Source organism: Hippocampus bargibanti, linkage group LG02 (assembly GCF_051943395.1).
Source record: "Hippocampus bargibanti isolate YZ-2025 linkage group LG02, ASM5194339v1, whole genome shotgun sequence".
Taxonomy (NCBI): Eukaryota; Metazoa; Chordata; class Actinopteri; order Syngnathiformes; family Syngnathidae; genus Hippocampus; species Hippocampus bargibanti.
The window spans coordinates 22,366,171-22,388,859 of NC_142735.1; the positions used below are offsets into that span (position 1 = coordinate 22,366,171).

General features: G+C 45.6%; 1 protein-coding gene across 1 annotated transcript in view; it reads left to right on the top strand.

Annotated features, from left to right (window-relative positions):
* The window catches only part of LOC148902030 (uncharacterized), a 31,557-nt gene that overhangs the window by 3,819 nt on the left and 5,049 nt on the right, over positions 1-22,689 (top strand). The window contains exons 15-72 of the mRNA XM_088990216.1: positions 191-414; positions 490-554; positions 633-802; positions 1,061-1,284; positions 1,360-1,424; positions 1,503-1,672; positions 1,921-2,144; positions 2,220-2,284; positions 2,363-2,532; positions 2,791-3,014; positions 3,090-3,154; positions 3,233-3,402; positions 3,661-3,884; positions 3,960-4,024; positions 4,103-4,272; positions 4,531-4,754; positions 4,830-4,894; positions 4,973-5,142; positions 5,401-5,624; positions 5,700-5,764; positions 5,843-6,012; positions 6,272-6,495; positions 6,571-6,635; positions 6,714-6,883; positions 7,130-7,353; positions 7,429-7,493; positions 7,572-7,741; positions 8,000-8,223; positions 8,299-8,363; positions 8,442-8,611; positions 8,869-9,092; positions 9,168-9,232; positions 9,311-9,480; positions 9,738-9,961; positions 10,037-10,101; positions 10,180-10,349; positions 10,608-10,831; positions 10,907-10,971; positions 11,054-11,223; positions 11,481-11,704; positions 11,780-11,844; positions 11,923-12,092; positions 12,350-12,573; positions 12,649-12,713; positions 12,792-12,961; positions 13,220-13,443; positions 13,519-13,583; positions 13,666-13,835; positions 14,094-14,317; positions 14,393-14,457; positions 14,523-14,692; positions 14,834-15,033; positions 16,729-16,793; positions 16,873-17,042; positions 17,133-21,936; positions 22,000-22,156; positions 22,240-22,304; positions 22,375-22,550. Coding sequence (XP_088846342.1) covers positions 191-414; positions 490-554; positions 633-802; positions 1,061-1,284; positions 1,360-1,424; positions 1,503-1,672; positions 1,921-2,144; positions 2,220-2,284; positions 2,363-2,532; positions 2,791-3,014; positions 3,090-3,154; positions 3,233-3,402; positions 3,661-3,884; positions 3,960-4,024; positions 4,103-4,272; positions 4,531-4,754; positions 4,830-4,894; positions 4,973-5,142; positions 5,401-5,624; positions 5,700-5,764; positions 5,843-6,012; positions 6,272-6,495; positions 6,571-6,635; positions 6,714-6,883; positions 7,130-7,353; positions 7,429-7,493; positions 7,572-7,741; positions 8,000-8,223; positions 8,299-8,363; positions 8,442-8,611; positions 8,869-9,092; positions 9,168-9,232; positions 9,311-9,480; positions 9,738-9,961; positions 10,037-10,101; positions 10,180-10,349; positions 10,608-10,831; positions 10,907-10,971; positions 11,054-11,223; positions 11,481-11,704; positions 11,780-11,844; positions 11,923-12,092; positions 12,350-12,573; positions 12,649-12,713; positions 12,792-12,961; positions 13,220-13,443; positions 13,519-13,583; positions 13,666-13,835; positions 14,094-14,317; positions 14,393-14,457; positions 14,523-14,692; positions 14,834-15,033; positions 16,729-16,793; positions 16,873-17,042; positions 17,133-21,936; positions 22,000-22,156; positions 22,240-22,304; positions 22,375-22,550 — 13,440 coding nt within the window. The remainder of the gene's footprint in view (positions 1-190; positions 415-489; positions 555-632; positions 803-1,060; positions 1,285-1,359; positions 1,425-1,502; positions 1,673-1,920; positions 2,145-2,219; positions 2,285-2,362; positions 2,533-2,790; positions 3,015-3,089; positions 3,155-3,232; positions 3,403-3,660; positions 3,885-3,959; positions 4,025-4,102; positions 4,273-4,530; positions 4,755-4,829; positions 4,895-4,972; positions 5,143-5,400; positions 5,625-5,699; positions 5,765-5,842; positions 6,013-6,271; positions 6,496-6,570; positions 6,636-6,713; positions 6,884-7,129; positions 7,354-7,428; positions 7,494-7,571; positions 7,742-7,999; positions 8,224-8,298; positions 8,364-8,441; positions 8,612-8,868; positions 9,093-9,167; positions 9,233-9,310; positions 9,481-9,737; positions 9,962-10,036; positions 10,102-10,179; positions 10,350-10,607; positions 10,832-10,906; positions 10,972-11,053; positions 11,224-11,480; positions 11,705-11,779; positions 11,845-11,922; positions 12,093-12,349; positions 12,574-12,648; positions 12,714-12,791; positions 12,962-13,219; positions 13,444-13,518; positions 13,584-13,665; positions 13,836-14,093; positions 14,318-14,392; positions 14,458-14,522; positions 14,693-14,833; positions 15,034-16,728; positions 16,794-16,872; positions 17,043-17,132; positions 21,937-21,999; positions 22,157-22,239; positions 22,305-22,374; positions 22,551-22,689) is intronic.

The window sequence follows — 22,689 nt, forward strand, 5'->3', positions numbered from 1 at the left end:
TTGACTTCAAGAACAATCACTTTTCCTCAAGACAGAGTCATGGCCCCTTGTTTGTTCATTAACTTACTTATGCTTGCCTTGAAAAATAATGACAGCACAGGATTATCCACAGTGATGTTTTATGGAACCGAAAATAAAACAAGTTTGGGATAGGAAGATACCAATCCATTCTTTTCTCTCACTGAAACAGCAAAACAATTGACAACCACCCAAGGACCAACGTCGTCCCTTGGCTTCTCAACAACGGCCCAAGGTTCAGCTTTGGCAACGACCCAAGGAAAAACCACTCCTGTCATCTCAGTCCCCCCACTGGTTGTGTTTGTTGAAGCCCTTTTGTTGGAACCTTTTGTGGAAGCCTTGAACGATCCCAGCAGCGAACAATACAAAGAATTAGAAACACAAGTTGTGTCAATGGTGGGTCAAGCAACGTTTCAATGAAAGGAATGTATTGCTTCTTTCAGGAGTGTGACTCTGGTGTTCCTTTTACAGTGCGACTTCATCTTCTTCCAAACCTTTGGTTCCATTTTCTTTGGCACTGTTGTTCTTGGATTTCGGTAAGACCTGTCAGCCGTGAGCTGAATCCAATGAAACAAAGGACATTGAAATGAAATCTTATACTCTTGATGTTCAAGGCCAGAACAGGGAAACACGCAAGTCGAGGTCGAATTGCAGTTCAACGTATCGGCACCAGCAGAAGCAATCCCCCCAGCAGATGTGGTCACAGAAGTATTGGTGGACGCTGCGGGTAGTGCCGACATCCCCTTCAACATCACCCTGGATCCAGAATCAATTGTAGCCAGTTGTAAGTAACAACATTCTCTCTGTTGGATGTGAAGTGATTTCAATGGAATCCTAGTAAACACTTTCAGATTGACTTCAAGAACAATCACTTTTCCTCAAGACAGAGTCACGGCCCCTTGTTTGTTCATTAACTTACTTATGCTTGCCTTGAAAAATAATGACTGCACAGGATTATCCACAGTGATGTTTTATGGAACCGAAAATAAAACAAGTTTGGGATAGGAAGATACCAATCCATTCTTTTCTCTCACTGAAACAGCAAAACCATCGACAACCAGCCAAGGACCAACGTCGTCCCTTGGCTTCTCAACAACGGCCCAAGGTTCAGCTTTGGCAACGACCCAAGGAAAAACCACTCCTGTCATCTCAGTCCCCCCACCGGTTGTGTTTGTTGAAGCCATTTTGTTGGAACCTTTTGTGGAAGCTTTGAACGATCCTAGCAGCGAACCATACAAAGAACTTGAAACACAAGTTGTGTCAATGGTGGGTCAAGCAACGTTTCAATGAAAGGAATGTATTGCTTCTTTCAGGAGCGTGACTCTGGTGTTCCTTTTACAGTGCGACTTCATCTTCTTCCAAACCTTTGGTTCCATTTTCTTTGGCACTGTTGTTCTTGGATTTCGGTAAGACCTGTCAGCCGTGAGCTGAATCCAATGAAACAAAGGACACTGAAATGAAATCTTATACTCTTGATGTTCAAGGCCAGAACAGGGAAAGACGCAAGTCGAGGTCGAACTGCAGTTCAACGTATCGGCACCAGCAGAAGCAATCCCCTCAGCAGATGTGGTCGCAGAAGTATTGGTGGACGCTGCGAGTAGTGCCGACAACCCCTTCAACATCACCCTGGATCCAGAATCAATTGTAGCCAGTTGTAAGTAACAACATTCTCTCTGTTGGATTTCAATGGAATCCTAGTAAACACTTTCAGATTGACTTCAAGAACAATCAGTTTTCCTCAAGACAGAGTCATGGCCCCTTGTTTGTGCATTAACTTACCTATGCTTGCCTTGAAAAATAACGACTCCACAGAATTATCCACAGTGATGTTTTATGGAACCGAAAATAAAACAAGTTTGGGATAGGAAGATACCAATCCATTCTTTTCTCTCACTGAAACAGCAAAACCATCGACAACCACCCAAGGACCAACGTCGTCCCTTGGCTTCTCAACAACGGCCCAAGGTTCAGCTTTGGCAACGACCCAAGGAAAAACCACTCCTGTCATCTCAGTCCCCCCACCGGTTGTGTTTGTTGAAGCCATTTTGTTGGAACCTTTTGTGGAAGCTTTGAACGATCCTAGCAGCGAACCATACAAAGAACTTGAAACACAAGTTGTGTCAATGGTGGGTCAAGCAACGTTTCAATGAAAGGAATGTATTGCTTCTTTCGGGAGCGTAACTCTGGTGTTCCTTTTACAGTGCGACTTCGTCTTCTTCCAAAACTTTGGTTCCATTTTCTTTGGCACTGTTGTTCTTGGATTTCGGTAAGACCTGTCACCCGTGAGCTGAATCCAATGAAACAAAGGACATTGAAATGAAATCTTATACTCTTGACGTTCAAGGCCAGAACAGGGAAACACGCAAGTCGAGGTCGAACTGCAGTTCAACGTATCGGCACCAGAGGAAGCAATCCCCCCAGCAGATGTGGTCGCAGAAGTATTGGTGGACGCTGCGGGTAGTGCCGACAACCCCTTCAACATCACCCTGGATCCAGAATCAATTGTAGCCAGTTGTAAGTAACAACATTTTCTCTGTTGGATGTGAAGTGATTTCAATGGAATCCTAGTAAACACTTTCAGATTGACTTCAAGAACAATCACTTTTCCTCAAGACAGAGTCATGGCCCCTTGTTTGTTCATTAACTTACTTATGCTTGCCTTGAAAAATAATGACAGCACAGGATTATCCACAGTGATGTTTTATGGAACCGAAAATAAAACAAGTTTGGGATAGGAAGATACCAATCCATTCTTTTCTCTCACTGAAACAGCAAAACAATTGACAACCACCCAAGGACCAACGTCGTCCCTTGGCTTCTCAACAACGGCCCAAGGTTCAGCTTTGGCAACGACCCAAGGAAAAACCACTCCTGTCATCTCAGTCCCCCCACTGGTTGTGTTTGTTGAAGCCCTTTTGTTGGAACCTTTTGTGGAAGCTTTGAACGATCCTAGCAGCGAACCATACAAAGAACTTGAAACACAAGTTGTGTCAATGGTGGGTCAAGCAACGTTTCAATGAAAGGAATGTATTGCTTCTTTCAGGAGCGTAACTCTGGTGTTCCTTTGACAGTGCGACTTCATCTTCTTCCAAACCTTTGGTTCCATTTTCTTTGGCACTGTTGTTCTTGGATTTCGGTAAGACCTGTCACCCATGAGCTGAATCAAATGAAACAAAGGACATTGAAATGAAATCTTATACTCTTGACGTTCAAGGCCAGAACAGGGAAACACCCAAGTCGAGGTCGAACTGCAGTTCAACGTATCGGCACCAGAAGAAGCAATCCCCCCAGCAGATGTGGTCGCAGAAGTATTGGTGGACGCTGCGAGTAGTGCCGACAACCCCTTCAACATCACCCTGGATCCAGAATCAATTGTAGCCAGTAGTAAGTAACAACATTCTCTCTTTTGGATGTGAAGTTATTTCAATGGAATCCTAGTAAACACTTTCAGATTGACTTCAAGAACAATCAGTTTTCCTCAAGACAGAGTCACGGCCCCTTGTTTGTTCATTAACTTACTTATGCTTTCCTTGAAAAATAATGACAGCACAGGATTATCCACAGTGATGTTTTATGGAACCGAAAATAAAACAAGTTTGGGATAGGAAGATACCAATCCATTCTTTTCTCTCACTGAAACAGCAAAACCATCGACAACCACCCAAGGACCAACGTCGTCCCTTGGCTTCTCAACAACGGCCCAAGGTTCAGCTTTGGGAACGACCCAAGGAAAAACCACTCCTGTCATCTCAGTCCCCCCACCGGTTGTGTTTGTTGAAGCCATTTTGTTGGAACCTTTTGTGGAAGCTTTGAACGATCCTAGCAGCGAACCATACAAAGAACTTGAAACACAAGTTGTGTCAATGGTGGGTCAAGCAACGTTTCAATGAAAGGAATGTATTGCTTCTTTCAGGAGCGTGACTCTGGTGTTCCTTTTACAGTGCGACTTCATCTTCTTCCAAACCTTTGGTTTCATTTTCTTTGGCACTGTTGTTCTTGGATTTCGGTAAGACCTGTCAGCCGTGAGCTGAATCCAATGAAACAAAGGACATTGAAATGAAATCTTATACTCTTGATGTTCAAGTCCAGAACAGGGAAACACGCAAGTCGAGGTCGAATTGCAGTTCAACGTATCGGCACCAGCAGAAGTAATCCCCCCAGCAGATGTGGTCACAGAAGTATTGGTGGACGCTGCGGGTAGTGCCGACATCCCCTTCAACATCACCCTGGATCCAGAATCAATTGTAGCCAGTTGTAAGTAACAACATTCTCTCTGTTGGATGTGAAGTGATTTCAATGGAATCCTAGTAAACACTTTCAGATTGACTTCAAGAACAATCACTTTTCCTCAAGACAGAGTCACGGCCCCTTGTTTGTTCATTAACTTACTTATGCTTGCCTTGAAAAATAATGACTGCACAGGATTATCCACAGTGATGTTTTATGGAACCGAAAATAAAACAAGTTTGGGATAGGAAGATACCAATCCATTCTTTTCTCTCACTGAAACAGCAAAACCATCGACAACCACCCAAGGACCAACGTCGTCCCTTGGCTTCTCAACAACGGCCCACGGTTCAGCTTTGGCAACGACCCAAGGAAAAACCACTCCTGTCATCTCAGTCCCCCCACCGGTTGTGTTTGTTGAAGCCATTTTGTTGGAACCTTTTGTGGAAGCTTTGAACGATCCTAGCAGCGAACCATACAAAGAACTTGAAACACAAGTTGTGTCAATGGTGGGTCAAGCAACGTTTCAATGAAAGGAATGTATTGCTTCTTTCAGGAGCGTGACTCTGGTGTTCCTTTTACAGTGCGACTTCATCTTCTTCCAAACCTTTGGTTCCATTTTCTTTGGCACTGTTGTTCTTGGATTTCGGTAAGACCTGTCAGCCGTGAGCTGAATCCAATGAAACAAAGGACATTGAAATGAAATCTTATACTCTTGATGTTCTAGGCCAGAACAGGGAAACACGCAAGTCGAGGTCGAATTGCAGTTCAACGTATCAGCACCAGCAGAAGCAATCCCCCCAGCAGATGTGGTCGCAGAAGTATTGGTGGACGCTGCGAGTAGTGCCGACAACCCCTTCAACATCACCCTGGATCCAGAATCAATTGTAGCCAGTTGTAAGTAACAACATTCTCTCTTTTGGATGTGAAGTTTTTTCAATGGAATTCTAGTAAACACTTTCAGATTGACTTCAAGAACAATCAGTTTTCCTCAAGACAGAGTCATGGCCCCTTGTTTGTTCATTAACTTACTTATGCTTTCCTTGAAAAATAATGACAGCACAGGATTATCCACAGTGATGTTTTATGGAACCGAAAATAAAACAAGTTTGGGATAGGAAGATACCAATCCATTCTTTTCTCTCACTGAAACAGCAAAACCATCGACAACCACCCAAGGACCAACGTCGTCCCTTGGCTTCTCAACAACGGCCCAAGGTTCAGGTTTGGGAACGACCCAAGGAAAAACCACTCCTGTCACCTCAGTCCCCCCACCGGTTGTGTTTGTTGAAGCCATTTTGTTGGAACCTTTTGTCGAAGCTTTGAACGATCCTAGCAGCGAACCATACAAAGAACTTGAAACACAAGTTGTGTCAATGGTGGGTCAAGCAACGTTTCAATGAAAGGAATGTATTGCTTCTTTCAGGAGAGTAACTCTGGTGTTCCTTTTACAGTGCGACTTCGTCTTCTTCCAAACCTTTGGTTCCATTTTCTTTGGCACTGTTGTTCTTGGATTTCGGTAAGACCTGTCACCCATGAGCTGAATCCAATGAAACAAAGGACATTGAAATGAAATCTTATACTCTTGACGTTCAAGGCCAGAACAGGGAAACACGCAAGTCGAGGTCGAACTGCAGTTCAACGTATCGGCACCAGAGGAAGCAATCCCCCCAGCAGATGTGGTCGCAGAAGTATTGGTGGACGCTGCGGGTAGTGCCGACAACCCCTTCAACATCACCCTGGATCCAGAATCAATTGTAGCCAGTTGTAAGTAACAACATTCTCTCTGTTGGATGTGAAGTGATTTCAATGGAATCCTAGTAAACACTTTAAAGATTGACTTCAAGAACAATCACTTTTCCTCAAGACAGAGTCATGGCCCCTTGTTTGTTCATTAACTTACTTATGCTTGCCTTGAAAAATAATGACAGCACAGGATTATCCACATTGATGTTTTATGGAACCGAAAATAAAACAAGTTTGAGATAGGAAGATACCAATCCATTCTTTTCTCTCACTGAAACAGCAAAACCATCGACAACCACCCAAGGACCAACGTCGTCCCTTGGCTTCTCAACAACGGCCCAAGGTTCAGCTTTGGCAACAACCCAAGGAAAAACCACTCCTGTCATCTCAGTCCCCCCACCGGTTGTGTTTGTTGAAGCCCTTTTGTTGGAACCTTTTGTGGAAGCTTTGAACGATCCTAGCAGCGAACCATACAAAGAACTTGAAACACAAGTTGTGTCAATGGTGGGTCAAGCAACGTTTCAATGAAAGGAATGTATTGCTTCTTTCAGGAGCGTAACTCTGGTGTTCCTTTGACAGTGCGACTTCATCTTCTTCCAAACCTTTGGTTCCATTTTCTTTGGCACTGTTGTTCTTGGATTTCGGTAAGACCTGTCACCCATGAGCTGAATCCAATGAAACAAAGGACATTGAAATGAAATCTTATACTCTTGATGTTCTAGGCCAGAACAGGGAAACACGCAAGTCGAGGTCGAACTGCAGTTCAACGTATCGGCACCAGAGGAAGCAATCCCCCCAGCAGATGTGGTCGCAGAAGTATTGGTGGACGCTGCGGGTAGTGCCGACAACCCCTTCAACATCACCCTGGATCCAAAATCAATTGTAGCCAGTTGTAAGTAACAACATTCTCTCTGTTGGATGTGAAGTGATTTCAATGAAATCCTAGTAAACACTTTCAGATTGACTACAAGAACAATCACTTTTCCTCAAGACAGAGTCACGGCCCCTTGTTTGTTCATTAACTTACCTATGCTTGTCTTGAAAAATAATGACTGCACAGTGATGTTTTATGGAACCGAAAATAAAACAAGTTTGGGATAGGAAGATACCAATCCATTCTTTTGTCTCACTGAAACAGCAAAACCATCGACAACCACCCAAGGACCAACGTCGTCCCTTGGCTTCTCAACAACGGCCCAAGGTTCAGCTTTGGCAACGACCCAAGGAAAAACCACTCCTGTCATCTCAGTCCCCCCACCGGTTGTGTTTGTTGAAGCCATTTTGTTGGAACCTTTTGTGGAAGCTTTTTACGATCCTAGTAGCGAACCATACAAAGAACTTGAAACACAAGTTGTGTCAATGGTGGGTCAAGCAACGTTTCAATGATCGGAATGTATTGCTTCTTCCAGGAGAGTAACTCTGGTGTTCCTTTGACAGTGCGACTTAATCTTCTTCCAAACCTTTGGTTCCATTTTCTTTGGCACTGTTGTTCTTGGATTTCGGTAAGACCTGTCACCCATGAGCTGAATCAAATGAAACAAAGGACATTGAAATGAAATCTTATACTCTTGACGTTCAAGGCCAGAACAGGGAAACACCCAAGTCGAGGTCGAACTGCAGTTCAACGTATCGGCACCAGAAGAAGCAATCCCCCCAGCAGATGTGGTCGCAGAAGTATTGGTGGACGCTGCGAGTAGTGCCGACAACCCCTTCAACATCACCCTGGATCCAGAATCAATTGTAGCCAGTTGTAAGTAACAACATTCTCTCTTTTGGATGTGAAGTTATTTCAATGGAATCCTAGTAAACACTTTCAGATTGACTTCAAGAACAATCAGTTTTCCTCAAGACAGAGTCATGGCCCCTTGTTTGTTCATTAACTTACTTATGCTTTCCTTGAAAAATAATGACAGCACAGGATTATCCACAGTGATGTTTTATGGAACCGAAAATAAAACAAGTTTGGGATAGGAAGATACCAATCCATTGTTTTCTCTCACTGAAACAGCAAAACCATCGACAACCACCCAAGGACCAACGTCGTCCCTTGGCTTCTCAACAACGGCCCAAGGTTCAGCTTTGGGAACGACCCAAGGAAAAACCACTCCTGTCATCTCAGTCCCCCCACCGGTTGTGTTTGTTGAAGCCATTTTGTTGGAACCTTTTGTGGAAGCTTTGAACGATCCTAGCAGCGAACCATACAAAGAACTTGAAACACAAGTTGTGTCAATGGTGGGACAAGCAACGTTTCAATGATCGGAATGTATTGCTTCTTTCAGGAGAGTAACTCTGGTGTTCCTTTGACAGTGCGACTTCATCTTCTTCCAAATCTTTGGTTCCATTTTCTTTGGCACTGTTGTTCTTGGATTTCGGTAAGACCTGTCACCCATGAGCTGAATCCAATGAAACAAAGGACATTGAAATGAAATCTTATACTCTTGACGTTCAAGGCCAGAACAGGGAAACACCCAAGTCGAGGTCGAACTGCAGTTCAACGTATCGGCACCAGAAGAAGCAATCCCCCCAGAAGATGTGGTCGCAGAAGTATTGGTGGACGCTGCGAGTAGTGCCGACAACCCCTTCAACATCACCCTGGATCCAGAATCAATTGTAGCCAGTTGTAAGTAACAACATTCTCTCTGTTTGATGTGAAGTGAGTTCAAAGGAATCCGAAAAACACTTTCAGATTGACTTCAAGAACAATCACTTTTCCTCAAGACAGAGTCACGGCCCCTTGTTTGTGCATTAACTTACCTATGCTTGCCTTGAAAAATAACGACTCCACAGAATTATCCACAGTGATGTTTTATGGAACCAAAAATAAAACAAGTTTGGGATAGGAAGATACCAATCCATTCTTTTCTCTCACTGAAACAGCAAAACCATCGACAACCACCCAAGGACCAACGTCGTCCCTTGGCTTCACAACAACGGCCCAAGTTTCAGCTTTGGCAACGACCCAAGTAAAAACAACTCCTGTCATCTCAGTCGCCCCACCGGCTGTGTTTGTTGAAGGCACTTTGTTGAAACCTTTTGTGGAAGCCTTGAACGATCCCAGCAGCGAACAATACAAAGAACTAGAAACACAAGTTGTGTCAATGGTGGGTCAAGCAACGTTTCAATGAAAGGAATGTATTGCTTCTTTCGGGAGCGTAACTCTGGTGTTCCTTTTACAGTGCGACTTCGTCTTCTTCCAAAACTTTGGTTCCATTTTCTTTGGCACTGTTGTTCTTGGATTTCGGTAAGACCTGTCACCCGTGAGCTGAATCCAATGAAACAAAGGACATTGAAATGAAATCTTATACTCTTGATGTTCTAGGCCAGAACAGGGAAACACGCAAGTCGAGGTCGAACTGCAGTTCAACGTATCGGCACCAGAAGAAGCAATCCCCCCAGCAGATGTGGTCGCAGAAGTATTGGTGGACGCTGCGAGTAGTGCCGACAACCCCTTCAACATCACCCTGGATCCAGAATCAATTGTAGCCAGTTGTAAGTAACAACATTCTCTCTGTTTGATGTGAAGTGATTTCAAAGGAATCCGAAAAACACTTTCAGATTGACTTCTAGAACAATCACTTTTCTTCAAGACAGAGTAACGGCCCCTTGTTTGTGCATTAACTTACCTATGCTTGCCTTGAAAAATAACGACTCCACAGAATTATCCACAGTGATGTTTTATGGAACCGAAAATAAAACAAGTTTGGGATAGGAAGATACCAATCCATTCTTTTCTCTCACTGAAACAGCAAAACCATCGACAACCACCCAAGGACCAACGTCGTCCCTTGGCTTCTCAACAACGGCCCAAGGTTCAGCTTTGGCAACGACCCAAGGAAAAACCACTCCTGTCATCTCAGTCCCCCCACCGGTTGTGTTTGTTGAAGCAATTTTGTTGGAACCTTTTGTGGAAGCTTTGAACGATCCTAGCAGCGAACCATACAAAGAACTTGAAACACAAGTTGTGTCAATGGTGGGTCAAGCAACGTTTCAATGATAGGAATGTATTGCTTCTTTCAGGAGAGTAACTCTGGTGTTCCTTTGACAGTGCGACTTCATCTTCTTCCAAACCTTTGGTTCCATTTTCTTTGGCACTGTTGTTCTTGGATTTCGGTAAGACCTGTCACCCATGAGCTGAATCCAATGAAACAAAGGACATTGAAATGAAATCTTATACTCTTGATGTTCTAGGCCAGAACAGGGAAACACGCAAGTCGAGGTCGAATTGCAGTTCAACGTATCGGCACCAGCAGAAGCAATCCCCTCAGCAGATGTGGTCGCAGAAGTATTGGTGGACGCTGCGAGTAGTGCCGACAACCCCTTCAACATCACCATGGATCCAGAATCAATTGTAGCCAGTTGTAAGTAACAACATTCTCTCTTTTGGATGTGAAGTTATTTCAATGGAATCCTAGTAAACACTTTCAGATTGACTTCAAGAACAATCAGTTTTCCTCAAGACAGAGTCATGGCCCCTTGTTTGTTCATTAACTTACTTATGCTTGCCTTGAAAAATAATGACAGCACAGGATTATCCACAGTGATGTTTTATGGAACCGATAATAAAACAAGTTTGGGATAGGAAGATACCACTCCATTCTTTTCTCTCACTGAAACAGCAAAACCATCGACAACCACCCAAGGACCAACGTCGTCCCTTGGCTTCTCAACAACGGCCCAAGGTTCAGCTTTGGCAACGACCCAAGGAAAAACCACTCCTGTCATCTCAGTCCCCCCACCGGCTGTGTTTGTTGAAGCCATTTTGTTGGAACCTTTTGTGGAAGCTTTGAACGATCCTAGCAGCGAACCATACAAAGAACTTGAAACACAAGTTGTGTCAATGGTGGGTCAAGCAACGTTTCAATGATCGGAATGTATTGCTTCTTTCAGGAGAGTAACTCTGGTGTTCCTTTGACAGTGCGACTTCATCTTCTTCCAAACCTTTGGTTCCATTTTCTTTGGCACTGTTGTTCTTGGATTTCGGTAAGACCTGTCACCCATGAGCTGAATCCCGCCAATGAAACAAAGAACATTGAAATGAAATCTTATACTCTTGATGTTCAAGGCCAGAACAGGGTAACACGCAAGTCGAGGTCGAATTGCAGTTCAACGTATCGGCACCAGCAGAAGCAATCCCCCCAGCAGATGTGGTCGCAGAAGTATTGGTGGACGCTGCGAGTAGTGCCGACAACCCCTTCAACATCACACTGGATCCAGAATCAATTGTAGCCAGTTGTAAGTAACAACATTCTCTCTGTTGGATGTGAAGCGATTTCAAAGGAATCCGAAAAACACTTTCAGATTGACTTCTAGAACAATCACTTTTCCTCAAGACAGAGTAACGGCCCCTTGTTTGTGCATTAACTTACCTATGCTTGCCTTGAAAAATAACGACTCCACAGAATTATCCACAGTGATGTTTTATGGAACCAAAAATAAAACAAGTTTGGGATAGGAAGATACCAATCCATTCTTTTCTCTCACTGAAACAGCAAAACCATCGACAACCACCCAAGGACCAACGTCGTCCCTTGGCTTCACAACAACGGCCCAAGTTTCAGCTTTGGCAACGACCCAAGTAAAAACAACTCCTGTCATCTCAGTCGCCCCACCGGCTGTGTTTGTTGAAGCCATTTTGTTGGAACCTTTTGTGGAAGCTTTGAACGATCCTAACAGCGAACCATACAAAGAACTTGAAACACAAGTTGTGTCAATGGTGGGTCAAGCAACGTTTCAATGATAGGAATGTATTGCTTCTTTCAGGAGAGTAACTCTGGTGTTCCTTTGACAGTGTGACTTCATCTTCTTCCAAACCTTTGGTTCCATTTTCTTTGGCACTGTTGTTCTTGGATTTCGGTAAGACCTGTCACCCATGAGCTGAATCCAATGAAACAAAGGACATTGAAATTAAATCTTATACTCTTGACGTTCAAGGCCAGAACAGGGAAACACGCAAGTCGAGGTCGAACTGCAGTTCAACGTATCGGCACCAGCAGAAGCAATCCCCCCAGCAGATGTGGTCGCAGAAGTATTGGTGGACGCTGCGAGTAGTGCCGACAACCCCTTCAACATCACCCTGGATCCAGAATCAATTGTAGCCAGTTGTAAGTAACAACATTCTCTCTGTTTGATGTGAAGTGATTTCAAAGGAATCCGAAAAACACTTTCAGATTGACTTCTAGAACAATCACTTTTCTTCAAGACAGAGTAACGGCCCCTTGTTTGTGCATTAACTTACCTATGCTTGCCTTGAAAAATAACGACTCCACAGAATTATCCACAGTGATGTTTTATGGAACCGAAAATAAAACAAGTTTGGGATAGGAAGATACCAATCCATTCTTTTCTCTCACTGAAACAGCAAAACCATCGACAACCACCCAAGGACCAACGTCGTCCCTTGGCTTCTCAACAACGGCCCAAGGTTCAGCTTTGGCAACGACCCAAGGAAAAACCACTCCTGTCATCTCAGTCCCCCCACCGGTTGTGTTTGTTGAAGCAATTTTGTTGGAACCTTTTGTGGAAGCTTTGAACGATCCTAGCAGCGAACCATACAAAGAACTTGAAACACAAGTTGTGTCAATGGTGGGTCAAGCAACGTTTCAATGATAGGAATGTATTGCTTCTTTCAGGAGAGTAACTCTGGTGTTCCTTTGACAGTGCGACTTCATCTTCTTCCAAACCTTTGGTTCCATTTTCTTTGGCACTGTTGTTCTTGGATTTCGGTAAGACCTGTCACCCATGAGCTGAATCCAATGAAACAAAGGACATTGAAATGAAATCTTATACTCTTGATGTTCTAGGCCAGAACAGGGAAACACGCAAGTCGAGGTCGAATTGCAGTTCAACGTATCGGCACCAGCAGAAGCAATCCCCTCAGCAGATGTGGTCGCAGAAGTATTGGTGGACGCTGCGAGTAGTGCCGACAACCCCTTCAACATCACCCTGGATCCAGAATCAATTGTAGCCAGTTGTAAGTAACAACATTCTCTCTGTTGGATGTGAAGTGATTTCAATGGAATCCTAGTAAACACTTTCAGATTGACTTCAAGAACAATCACTTTTCCTCAAGACAGAGTCACGGCCCCTTGTTTGTTCATTAACTTACCTATGCTTGCCTTGAAAAATAATGACTGCACAGGATTATCCACAGTGATGTTTTATGGAACCGAAAATAAAACAAGTTTGGGATAGGAAGATACCAATCCATTCTTTTCTCTCACTGAAACAGCAAAACCATCGACAACCACCCAAGGACCAACGTCGTCCCTTGGCTTCTCAACAACGGCCCAAGGTTCAGCTTTGGCAACGACCCAAGGAAAAACCACTCCTGTCATCTCAGTCCCCCCACCGGTTGTGTTTGTTGAAGCAATTTTGTTGGAACCTTTTGTGGAAGCTTTGAACGATCCTAGCAGCGAACCATACAAAGAACTTGAAACACAAGTTGTGTCAATGGTGGGTCAAGCAACGTTTCAATGATCGGAATGTATTGCTTCTTTCAGGAGAGTAACTCTAGTGTTCCTTTGACAGTGCGACTTCATCTTCTTCCAAACCTTTGGTTCCATTTTCTTTGGCACTGTTGTTCTTGGATTTCGGTAAGACCTGTCACCCATGTGCTGCATCCCGCCAATGAAACAAAGAACATTGAAATGAAATCTTATACTCTTGATGTTCAAGGCCAGAACAGGGAAACACGCAAGTCGAGGTCGAACTGCAGTTCAACGTATCGGCACCAGCAGAAGCAATCCCCCCAGCAGATGTGATCACAGAAGTATTGGTGGACGCTGCGGGTAGTGCCGACATCCCCTTCAACATCACCCTGGATCCAGAATCAATTGTAGCGAGTTGTAAGTAACAACATTCTCTCTGTTGGATGTGAAGTTATTTCAATGGAATCCTAGTAAACACTTTCAGATAGACTTCAAGAACAATCACTTTTCCTCAAGACAGAGTCACGGCCCCTTGTTTGTTCATTAACTTACCTATGCTTGCCTTGAAAAATAACGACTCCACAGAATTATCCACAGTGATGTTTTATGGAACCGAAAATAAAACAAGTTTGGGATAGGAAGATACCAATCCATTCTTTTCTCTCACTGAAACAGCAAAACCATCGACAACCACCCAAGGACCAACGTCGTCCCTTGGCTTCTCAACAACGGCCCAAGGTTCAGCTTTGGCAACGACCCAAGGAAAAACCACTCCTGTCATCTCAGTCCCTCCACCGGTTGTGTTTGTTGAAGCCATTTTGTTGGAACCTTTTGTGGAAGCTTTGAACGATCCTAGCAGCGAACCATACAAAGAACTTGAAACACAAGTTGTGTCAATGGTGGGTCAAGCAACGTTTCAATGATCGGAATGTATTGCTTCTTTCAGGAGAGTAACTCTGGTGTTCCTTTGACAGTGCGACTTCATCTTCTTCCAAACCTTTGGTTCCATATTCTTTGGCACTGTTGTTCTTGGATTTCGGTAAGACCTGTCACCCAATGAAACAAACGACATTGAAATGCAATCTTATACCCTTGACGTTCAAGGCCAGAACTGGGAAACACGCAAGTCGAGGTCGAACTGCAGTTCAACCTATCGGCACCAGCAGAAGCAATCCCCTCAGCTGATGTGGTCACGGAAGTATTAGTTGAAGCTGTGACTAGTGCTCACAACCCATTCAACATCACCTTAGATCCAGACTCAATTGTAGCCAGTTGTAAGTAACATAATTCTCTCTGTTGGATGTGAACTGATTAAATTCACTTAGTGTCTGAAATTTTTTTGGGCAGTTCATAAAATAATCTATTTTTCAAATCAAATATCTATCCATACTTATATCTCACTTTTTCTGAAACAGCAAAACCATCGACAGCCACAGCAGGACCTAATGCCCAGGGTTCACCATCACCAATGACCCAACGGACGACAATTCTAGTCACCTCAGTTCCCTCGCTCGTTATGTCCATTCAAGCCACTCTGTTGGAACCTTTTGTAGAGGCATTGAACAATCGGCACAGTGATCCATACATCGAACTTGAAACACAAGTTGTGTCAATGGTGAGAATACATTTAAGTGATTACATTTGTATAATGTAACGTGCTTACTTGTCCGTCCATCCATCCATCCATCCATCCATCCATCCATCCATCCATCCGTTCATCGTACTCTTCTCCACATGTGTGATTCTATGTCATTCACGCAGAATTGTAATAGGGCAAGCCAGACGTCCTTGTCTTCGGACGCCCCCACCAACCCCTGGGTGTTCCTTTGTTTTGGTGGGCATCAGACTGTATAGTTCAGTCCGTAAGAGTACATTGAAGCACTATTTGTTTGCCTGTTGCTATTGACCAATTTACCTCGCCAAAAAGAATTCGGGGCATTGCACCCTTGCCTTTTTGGCAGCCAAGGCCATGGGTCCTATTGAGTTGGTTCTTCTTGGAAGAGCCATGCTGATTGAATGGGACCTATTGACAAAACAACAGTGATTGTTGACAAGTCAACAGCTACGCTAGACCAAGCAACAAGTACAGCCACTGAATCGACAGCAACCATTGACAAAACAATTGCTGTCCACGGATCAACAACATTTGACAGATCAAAAATAACTGGTGACGAGTCGACCAAGACTGTTGTTTTATCAATCACTACGGCTGAAAAATCAACCACGATTGAAACATCCACAGAATCTAGTCCCGGAGCTACAATTGGCAGATCAACACAAACTATAAGTCTAGCTGAACTAAAGACTACTTCTGAGAGTTCAACGTTCGTTTTAAGTGCATCAACAACAGGTTTTGAGGGCAGATCTACAATTCTTGAGCCATCGACGTAAGGGGTTAATTCAACAATTTCAATAGATGCATCAACAACTGTTGCTGACGAATCAACTACTTTAGCTGAAACAAAAATGATTAGCGACAAATCAACTACAGCTGTTGATGGATCAACAATAACTCTTACCAAGACAATAGCTACTACAGAGAAATTGACAGCTACGACTGATGAATCATCCCCAACTATTGTCAAATTGACTGCTGTTGATAAATCGACAATTGTTGATATATCGATAACAACTGCTGACGATTTGACGATTGACGAATCAGGAGCTACTGACGACTACACGACAAGTGACAAACCAAGATTTACTATAAATGGATCAACAATGGGTGAAATCACAACAGCTGCTGATGACTCAACAACAACGCTGACAACTACAGTTATCTCAGTTCCCTCACGAGCAGTGTTTATTGAAGGCACTCTGGAAGAACCTTTTGTTAAAGAATTGGAAAATCGCAGCAGTGAACAATACCAAGAACTTGAAACACAAGTGGCATCAATGGTGGGTATAGGCTAAAGTAATTTAATTTAGTATTTGGTAGGGTTGGTAGATTTTATTGGACTCTGCAGAGACCGATCTCTGTCATGGGTTCGATATCTTCAGGGAGATAATGTCCACACACCACCTTTGTGTAGAGGGTTTGTTCACTCTTTTAGGGGACACTGGAATGGATTGTGTGACTCGTGGAGCATTCCTGGGGTTGTGCTACTGGTTGAAATCCTTGGGGCTCTGGTTCTCTCAGTTGAGCTGGAGTCGGGGACATGTACAGCTCGGTGCTTAGACTGAAGCCCCTGGCGCTCGCACTCGGATGCACATATGAACTGGATGGATGGATGAACTATTTCACAGGATATTGCACTAACGCAACAATTTCTTGTCATTACTGACAAAAAATTATTGATCTTTCTTACAGTGTGACCAGATACTCTTGCAAGAATTTGGAACCGTTTTCATCCGTACGATCGTGAATGGCTTTAGGTAATATTTGAAAGATAGGAAGCAGGTGGACATTTTAACGTGCTGACCATTCTAAATACATCATTTATTTATTTTTCAGTCTACAACAGGGAAACACAAAAGTGGAAATGACCCTGGAGTTCAACAATTCAGTTCCAAATGATCATGTGCCAGAAGGTGACATGGTTGTTGAGGCATTGGTTCAAGCTGTGAATAGTACCAACAACAATTTCCCACTCACTTTCATTCAAGAATCAATTGCAGTAATTTGTAAGTTAAGACTTATGCCGCCACCACCCAATTCTCTTCACATCCCATCAATGCATTTTTTGTCATTGTCATTATTATCCCTTTAAACAGCTGAACTATCAGAAACTACAACAACTGATGAACCAGTACTGACACATGTAGCAATTACCACGGATGTCTCCGCGACTCTACAGCCAACCATCACCCATGGCATTACCATCACTCATGTTCATACAACTGTTGATCAAAGCATCACTCAAAGATCAACCACCACTCATGGGACAACTACCATTAATGGGTTAACCACAACTCATGTCCCTGCAACTCAAGAGCAAACTACCACTGATGGGCCAAACACGGCCCCTTTGCCTACAACTCAAGGTCCAATCACTACCCATGGCCCTACAACCCAAGGGCCAACCACCACTCATGTCCCTGCAACATTAGGGTCAACCACTACCCATGTCCCGACAACTCAAGAGCCAACCACCACTCATTTCCCTCCAACTCTAGGGCTAACCACCGTTCATGTCCCTGCAACTCTAGGGCCAAGTACCACTGATGTGGCTGCAACACTAGGGCCGACCACCACCCATGTTCCTGCAACTCAAGGGCCAACTACCACTCATGGGCCAACCACCTCTCCTATCTCAACAAATCAAGGGTCAACCACTACCCACGTCCCTAAAACTCAAGGGCCAAGCACCACTCATGTCCCTACAACTCTAGGGGTAACTAACTCTAATGGGCCAACCACCACACATGTGCCTGCAACACTCGGGCCGACCACCATCCATGATCCTGCAACTCAGGGACAAACTACCACTCAAGGGCCAAAAACCTCCCCTGTCCCTGCAAGTCAAGGGTCAACCCTGATCCATTTCCCGACATCTCAAGGGTCAATCACTACACATGTTGCTACAACTCAAGGGGCAACCACCACTCATGTCCCTGCCACTCTAGGGCCAAACACCACACATGTTCCTGCAACTCAGGGACAAACTACCACTCAAGGGCCAAAAACCTCCCCTGTCCCTGCAAGTCAAGGGTCAACCCTGATCCATTTCCCGACATCTCAAGGGTCAATCACTACACATGTTGCTACAACTCAAGGGGCAACCACCACTCATGTCCCTGCCACTCTAGGGCCAAACACCACACATGTTCCTGCAACTCAAGGACAAACTACCGCTCAGGGGCCAAACACCTCCCCTGTCTCTGCAAGTCAAGTGTCAACCCATGTTGCGACAACTCAAGGGGCAACCACCACTCATGTCCCTGCCACTCTAGGGCCAACCACCACCCATGTTTCTGCAATTCAAGGGCCAACTACCAGTCATGGGCCAACCACCTCCTCTGTCTCTGTAAGTCAAGGGTCAACTCATGTTGCTACAACTCAAGAGCCAACCACCACTCATGTCCCTGCAACATTAGGGTCAACCACTACCCCTGTCCAGACAACTCAAGAGCCAACCACCACTCATGTCCCTCCAACTCTAGGGCCAACCACCGTTCATGTCCCTGCAACTCTAGGGCCAAGTACCACTGATGTGGCTGCAACACTAGGGCCGACCACCACCCATGTTCCTGCAACTCAAGGGCCAACTACCACTCATGGGCCAACCACCTCTCCTATCTCAACAAAGCAAGGGTCAACCACTACCCACATCCCTAAAACTCAAGGGCCAAGCACCACTCATGTCCCTACAACTCTAGGGCTAACTAACTCTGATGGGCCAACCACCACACATGTGCCTGAAACACTCGGGCCGACCACCATCCATGATCCTGCAACTCAGGGACAAACTACCACTCAAGGGCCAAAAACCTCCCCTGTCCCTGCAAGTCAAGGGTCAACCCTGATCCATTTCCCGACATCTCAAGGGTCAATCACTACACATGTTGCTACAACTCAAGGGGCAACCACCACTCATGTCCCCGCCACTCAAGGGCCAAACACCACACATGTTCCTGCAACTCAAGGACAAACTACCGCTCAGGGGCCAAACACCTCCCCTGTCTCTGCAAGTCAAGTGTCAACCCATGTTGCGACAACTGAAGGGGCAACCACCACTCATGTCCCTGCCACTCTAGGGCCAACCACCACCCATGTTTCTGCAATTCAAGGGCCAACTACCAGTCATGGGCCAACCACCTCCTCTGTCTCTGTAAGTCAAGTGTCAACCCATGTTGCGACAACTCAAGAGCCAACCACCACTCATGTCCCTCCAACTCTAGGGCCAACCACCGTTCATGTCCCTGCAACTCTAGGGCCAACTACCACTGATGTGGCTGCAACACTAGGGCCGACCACCACCCATGTTCCTGCAACTCAAGGGCCAACTACCACTCATGGGCCAACCACCTCTCCTATCTCAACAAATCAAGGGTCAACCACTACCCACGTCCCTAAAACTCAAGGGCCAAGCACCACTCATGTCCCTACAACTCTAGGGCTAACTAACTCTGATGGGCCAACCACCACACATGTGCCTGCAACACTCGGGCCGACCACCATCCATGATCCTGCAACTCAGGGACAAACTACCACTCAAGGGCCAAAAACCTCCCCTGTCCCTGCAAGTCAAGGGTCAACCCTGATCCATTTCCCGACATCTCAAGGGTCAATCACTACACATGTTGCTACAACTCAAGGGGCAACCACCACTCATGTCCCCGCCACTCAAGGGCCAAACACCACACATGTTCCTGCAACTCAAGGACAAACTACTGCTCAGGGGCCAAACACCTCCCCTGTCTCTGCAAGTCAAGTGTCAACCCATGTTGCGACAACTCAAGGGGCAACCACCACTCATGTCCCTGCCACTCTAGGGCCAACCACCACCCATGTTTCTGCAATTCAAGGGCCAACTACCAGTCATGGGCCAACCACCTCCTCTGTCTCTGTAAGTCAAGGGTCAACTCATGTTGCTACAACTCAAGAGCCAACCGCCACTCATGTCCCTGCAACATTAGGGTCAACCACTACCCCTGTCCAGACAACTCAAGAGCCAACCACCACTCATGTCCCTCCAACTCTAGGGCCAACCACCGTTCATGTCCCTGCAACTCTAGGGCCAAGTACCACTGATGTGGTTGCAACACTAGGGCCGACCACCACCCATGTTCCTGCAACTCAAGGGCCAACTACCACTCATGGGCCAACCACCTCTCCTATCTCAACAAAGCAAGGGTCAACCACTACCCACATCCCTAAAACTCAAGGGCCAAGCACCACTCATGTCCCTACAACTCTAGGGCTAACTAACTCTGATGGGCCAACCACCACACATGTGCCTGAAACACTCAGGCCGACCACCATCCATGATCCTGCAACTCAGGGACAAACTACCACTCAAGGGCCAAAAACCTCCCCTGTCCCTGCAAGTCAAGGGTCAACCCTGATCCATTTCCCGACATCTCAAGGGTCAATCACTACACATGTTGCTACAACTCAAGGGGCAACCACCACTCATGTCCCCGCCACTCAAGGGCCAAACACCACACATGTTCCTGCAACTCAAGGACAAACTCCCGCTCAGGGGCCAAACACCTCCCCTGTCTCTGCAAGTCAAGTGTCAACCCATGTTGCGACAACTCAAGGGGCAACCACCACTCATGTCCCTGCCACTCTAGGGCCAACCACCACCCATGTTTCTGCAATTCAAGGGCCAACTACCAGTCATGGGCCAACCACCTCCTCTGTCTCTGTAAGTCAAGGGTCAACTCATGTTGCTACAACTCAAGAGCCAACCACCACTCATGTACCTGCAACATTAGGGACAACCACTACCCCTGTCCAGACAACTCAAGAGCCAACCACCACTCATGTTCCTCCAACTCTAGGGCCAACCACCGTTCATGTCCCTGCAACTCTAGGGCCAAGTACCGCTGATGTGGCTGCAACACTAGGGCCGACCACCACCCATGTTCCTGCAACTCAAGGACAAACTACCGCTCAGGGGCCAAACACCTCCCCTGTCTCTGCAAGTCAAGTGGCAACCCATGTTGCTACAACTCAAGGGGCAACCACCACTCATGTCCCTGCCACTCTAGGGCCAACCACCACCCATGTTTCTGCAATTCAAGGGCCAACTACCAGTCATGGGCCAACCACCTCCTCTGTCTCTGTAAGTCAAGGGTCAACTCATGTTGCTACAACTCAAAGGCCAACCACCACTCATGTCCCATCAACTCAAAGGACAACTACCACTAATGGGCCAAACACAGCCCTTGTCCCTACAACTCAAGGGCTAACCACCACTGATGTCCCTGCAACTCTTGGGCCAAGTATCTCTGATGGGCCAACTACCACACATGTGCCTGCAACACTCGGGCCGACCACCATCCATGATCCTTCAACTCAGGGACCAATTACCACTCATAGGCCAACCACCTCCACTGTACGTGCAAGTCAAGGGTCAACCATTATCCATGTCCCAACATCTCAAGGGCCAATCCCCACCCATGTTGCTACAACTCAAGGGTCAACCACCACTCATGTCCCTGCCACTCTAGGGCCAACCACCACACACGTTCCTGCAACTCGAGGACCAACTACCACTCAGGGGCCAAACACCTCCCCTGTCTCTGCAAGTCAAGTGTCAACCCATGTTGCTACACATCAAGGGCCAACCACCACTCATGTCCCTGCCACTCTAGGGCCAACTACCACTAAAGGGCCAAACACAGCCCCTATCCCTACAACTCAAGAGCCAATCACTACCCAAGTCGCGATAACTCAAAGGCCAATCCTTACCCATGTCCCTACAACTCAAGGGCCAACCACCACTCATGTCCCTGCGACTCCAGGGCCAAGTATCTCTGATGGGCCAACCACCACTCGTATCCCTGCAACTCTAGAGCCGATCAACACCCATGTTCCTGCAACTCAGGGGGCAACGACCACTCATGGGCCAACCACCACTGTCCCTACAACTCAAGTGCTAATTGCCACTCATGTCCCTGTAACACCAAGGCCAACTGTTCCAAACCCAACAACAATAACAGTTGTCCCCACATCTTCACCACCGATTGTGGTGCTTTCAGCCACTTTGGAGGAACCGTTTGTGGAAGAATTCAATGATGTCACCAGTGCTGCATATTTAGCTCTTGAAAACAGAGTTGTCACATCGGTGGGTCCACTTGTAATGTTCACAATGCTTTTCATCTTGAAAAAAAATTCTAGCTGCTAATTTGTCTCCCCTCCATGTTACAGTGCGACACCATCTACAGAGAGAGATTTGGTTTCATCTTCATCCGCTCCTTTGTTATTCGGATTATGTAAGTTTATGCAATTGATTTATGTCCACCCAAGGTCCATCCATCCATTGCATTGTTTTTTTCATTACAGTCGTGCTGTGGTGTTGACCCGAATGGATAACACGCAAGTGGATGTAGGATTGGAGTTCATGAACACATCTTCCACTCCCGTTGATGAGGTTGTCATTGCCACCTTCGAGGAAACCCTTGGTCCGGCCAACAACACATTCAATATCAGCCTCGTCGCCGAAAGCATTCAAGTCATTCGTGAGTCTGCCACCATGAATGCCTTGAGAAAAAGTCTGCCATTGTTATGTTTAAACCGTTTTTCTACTTTTTGTTATCTTTTGGTGTTAATAATTTTTCTGTTCAACAGATAATAGGAAGAATTGTTGCACTAGAAAGC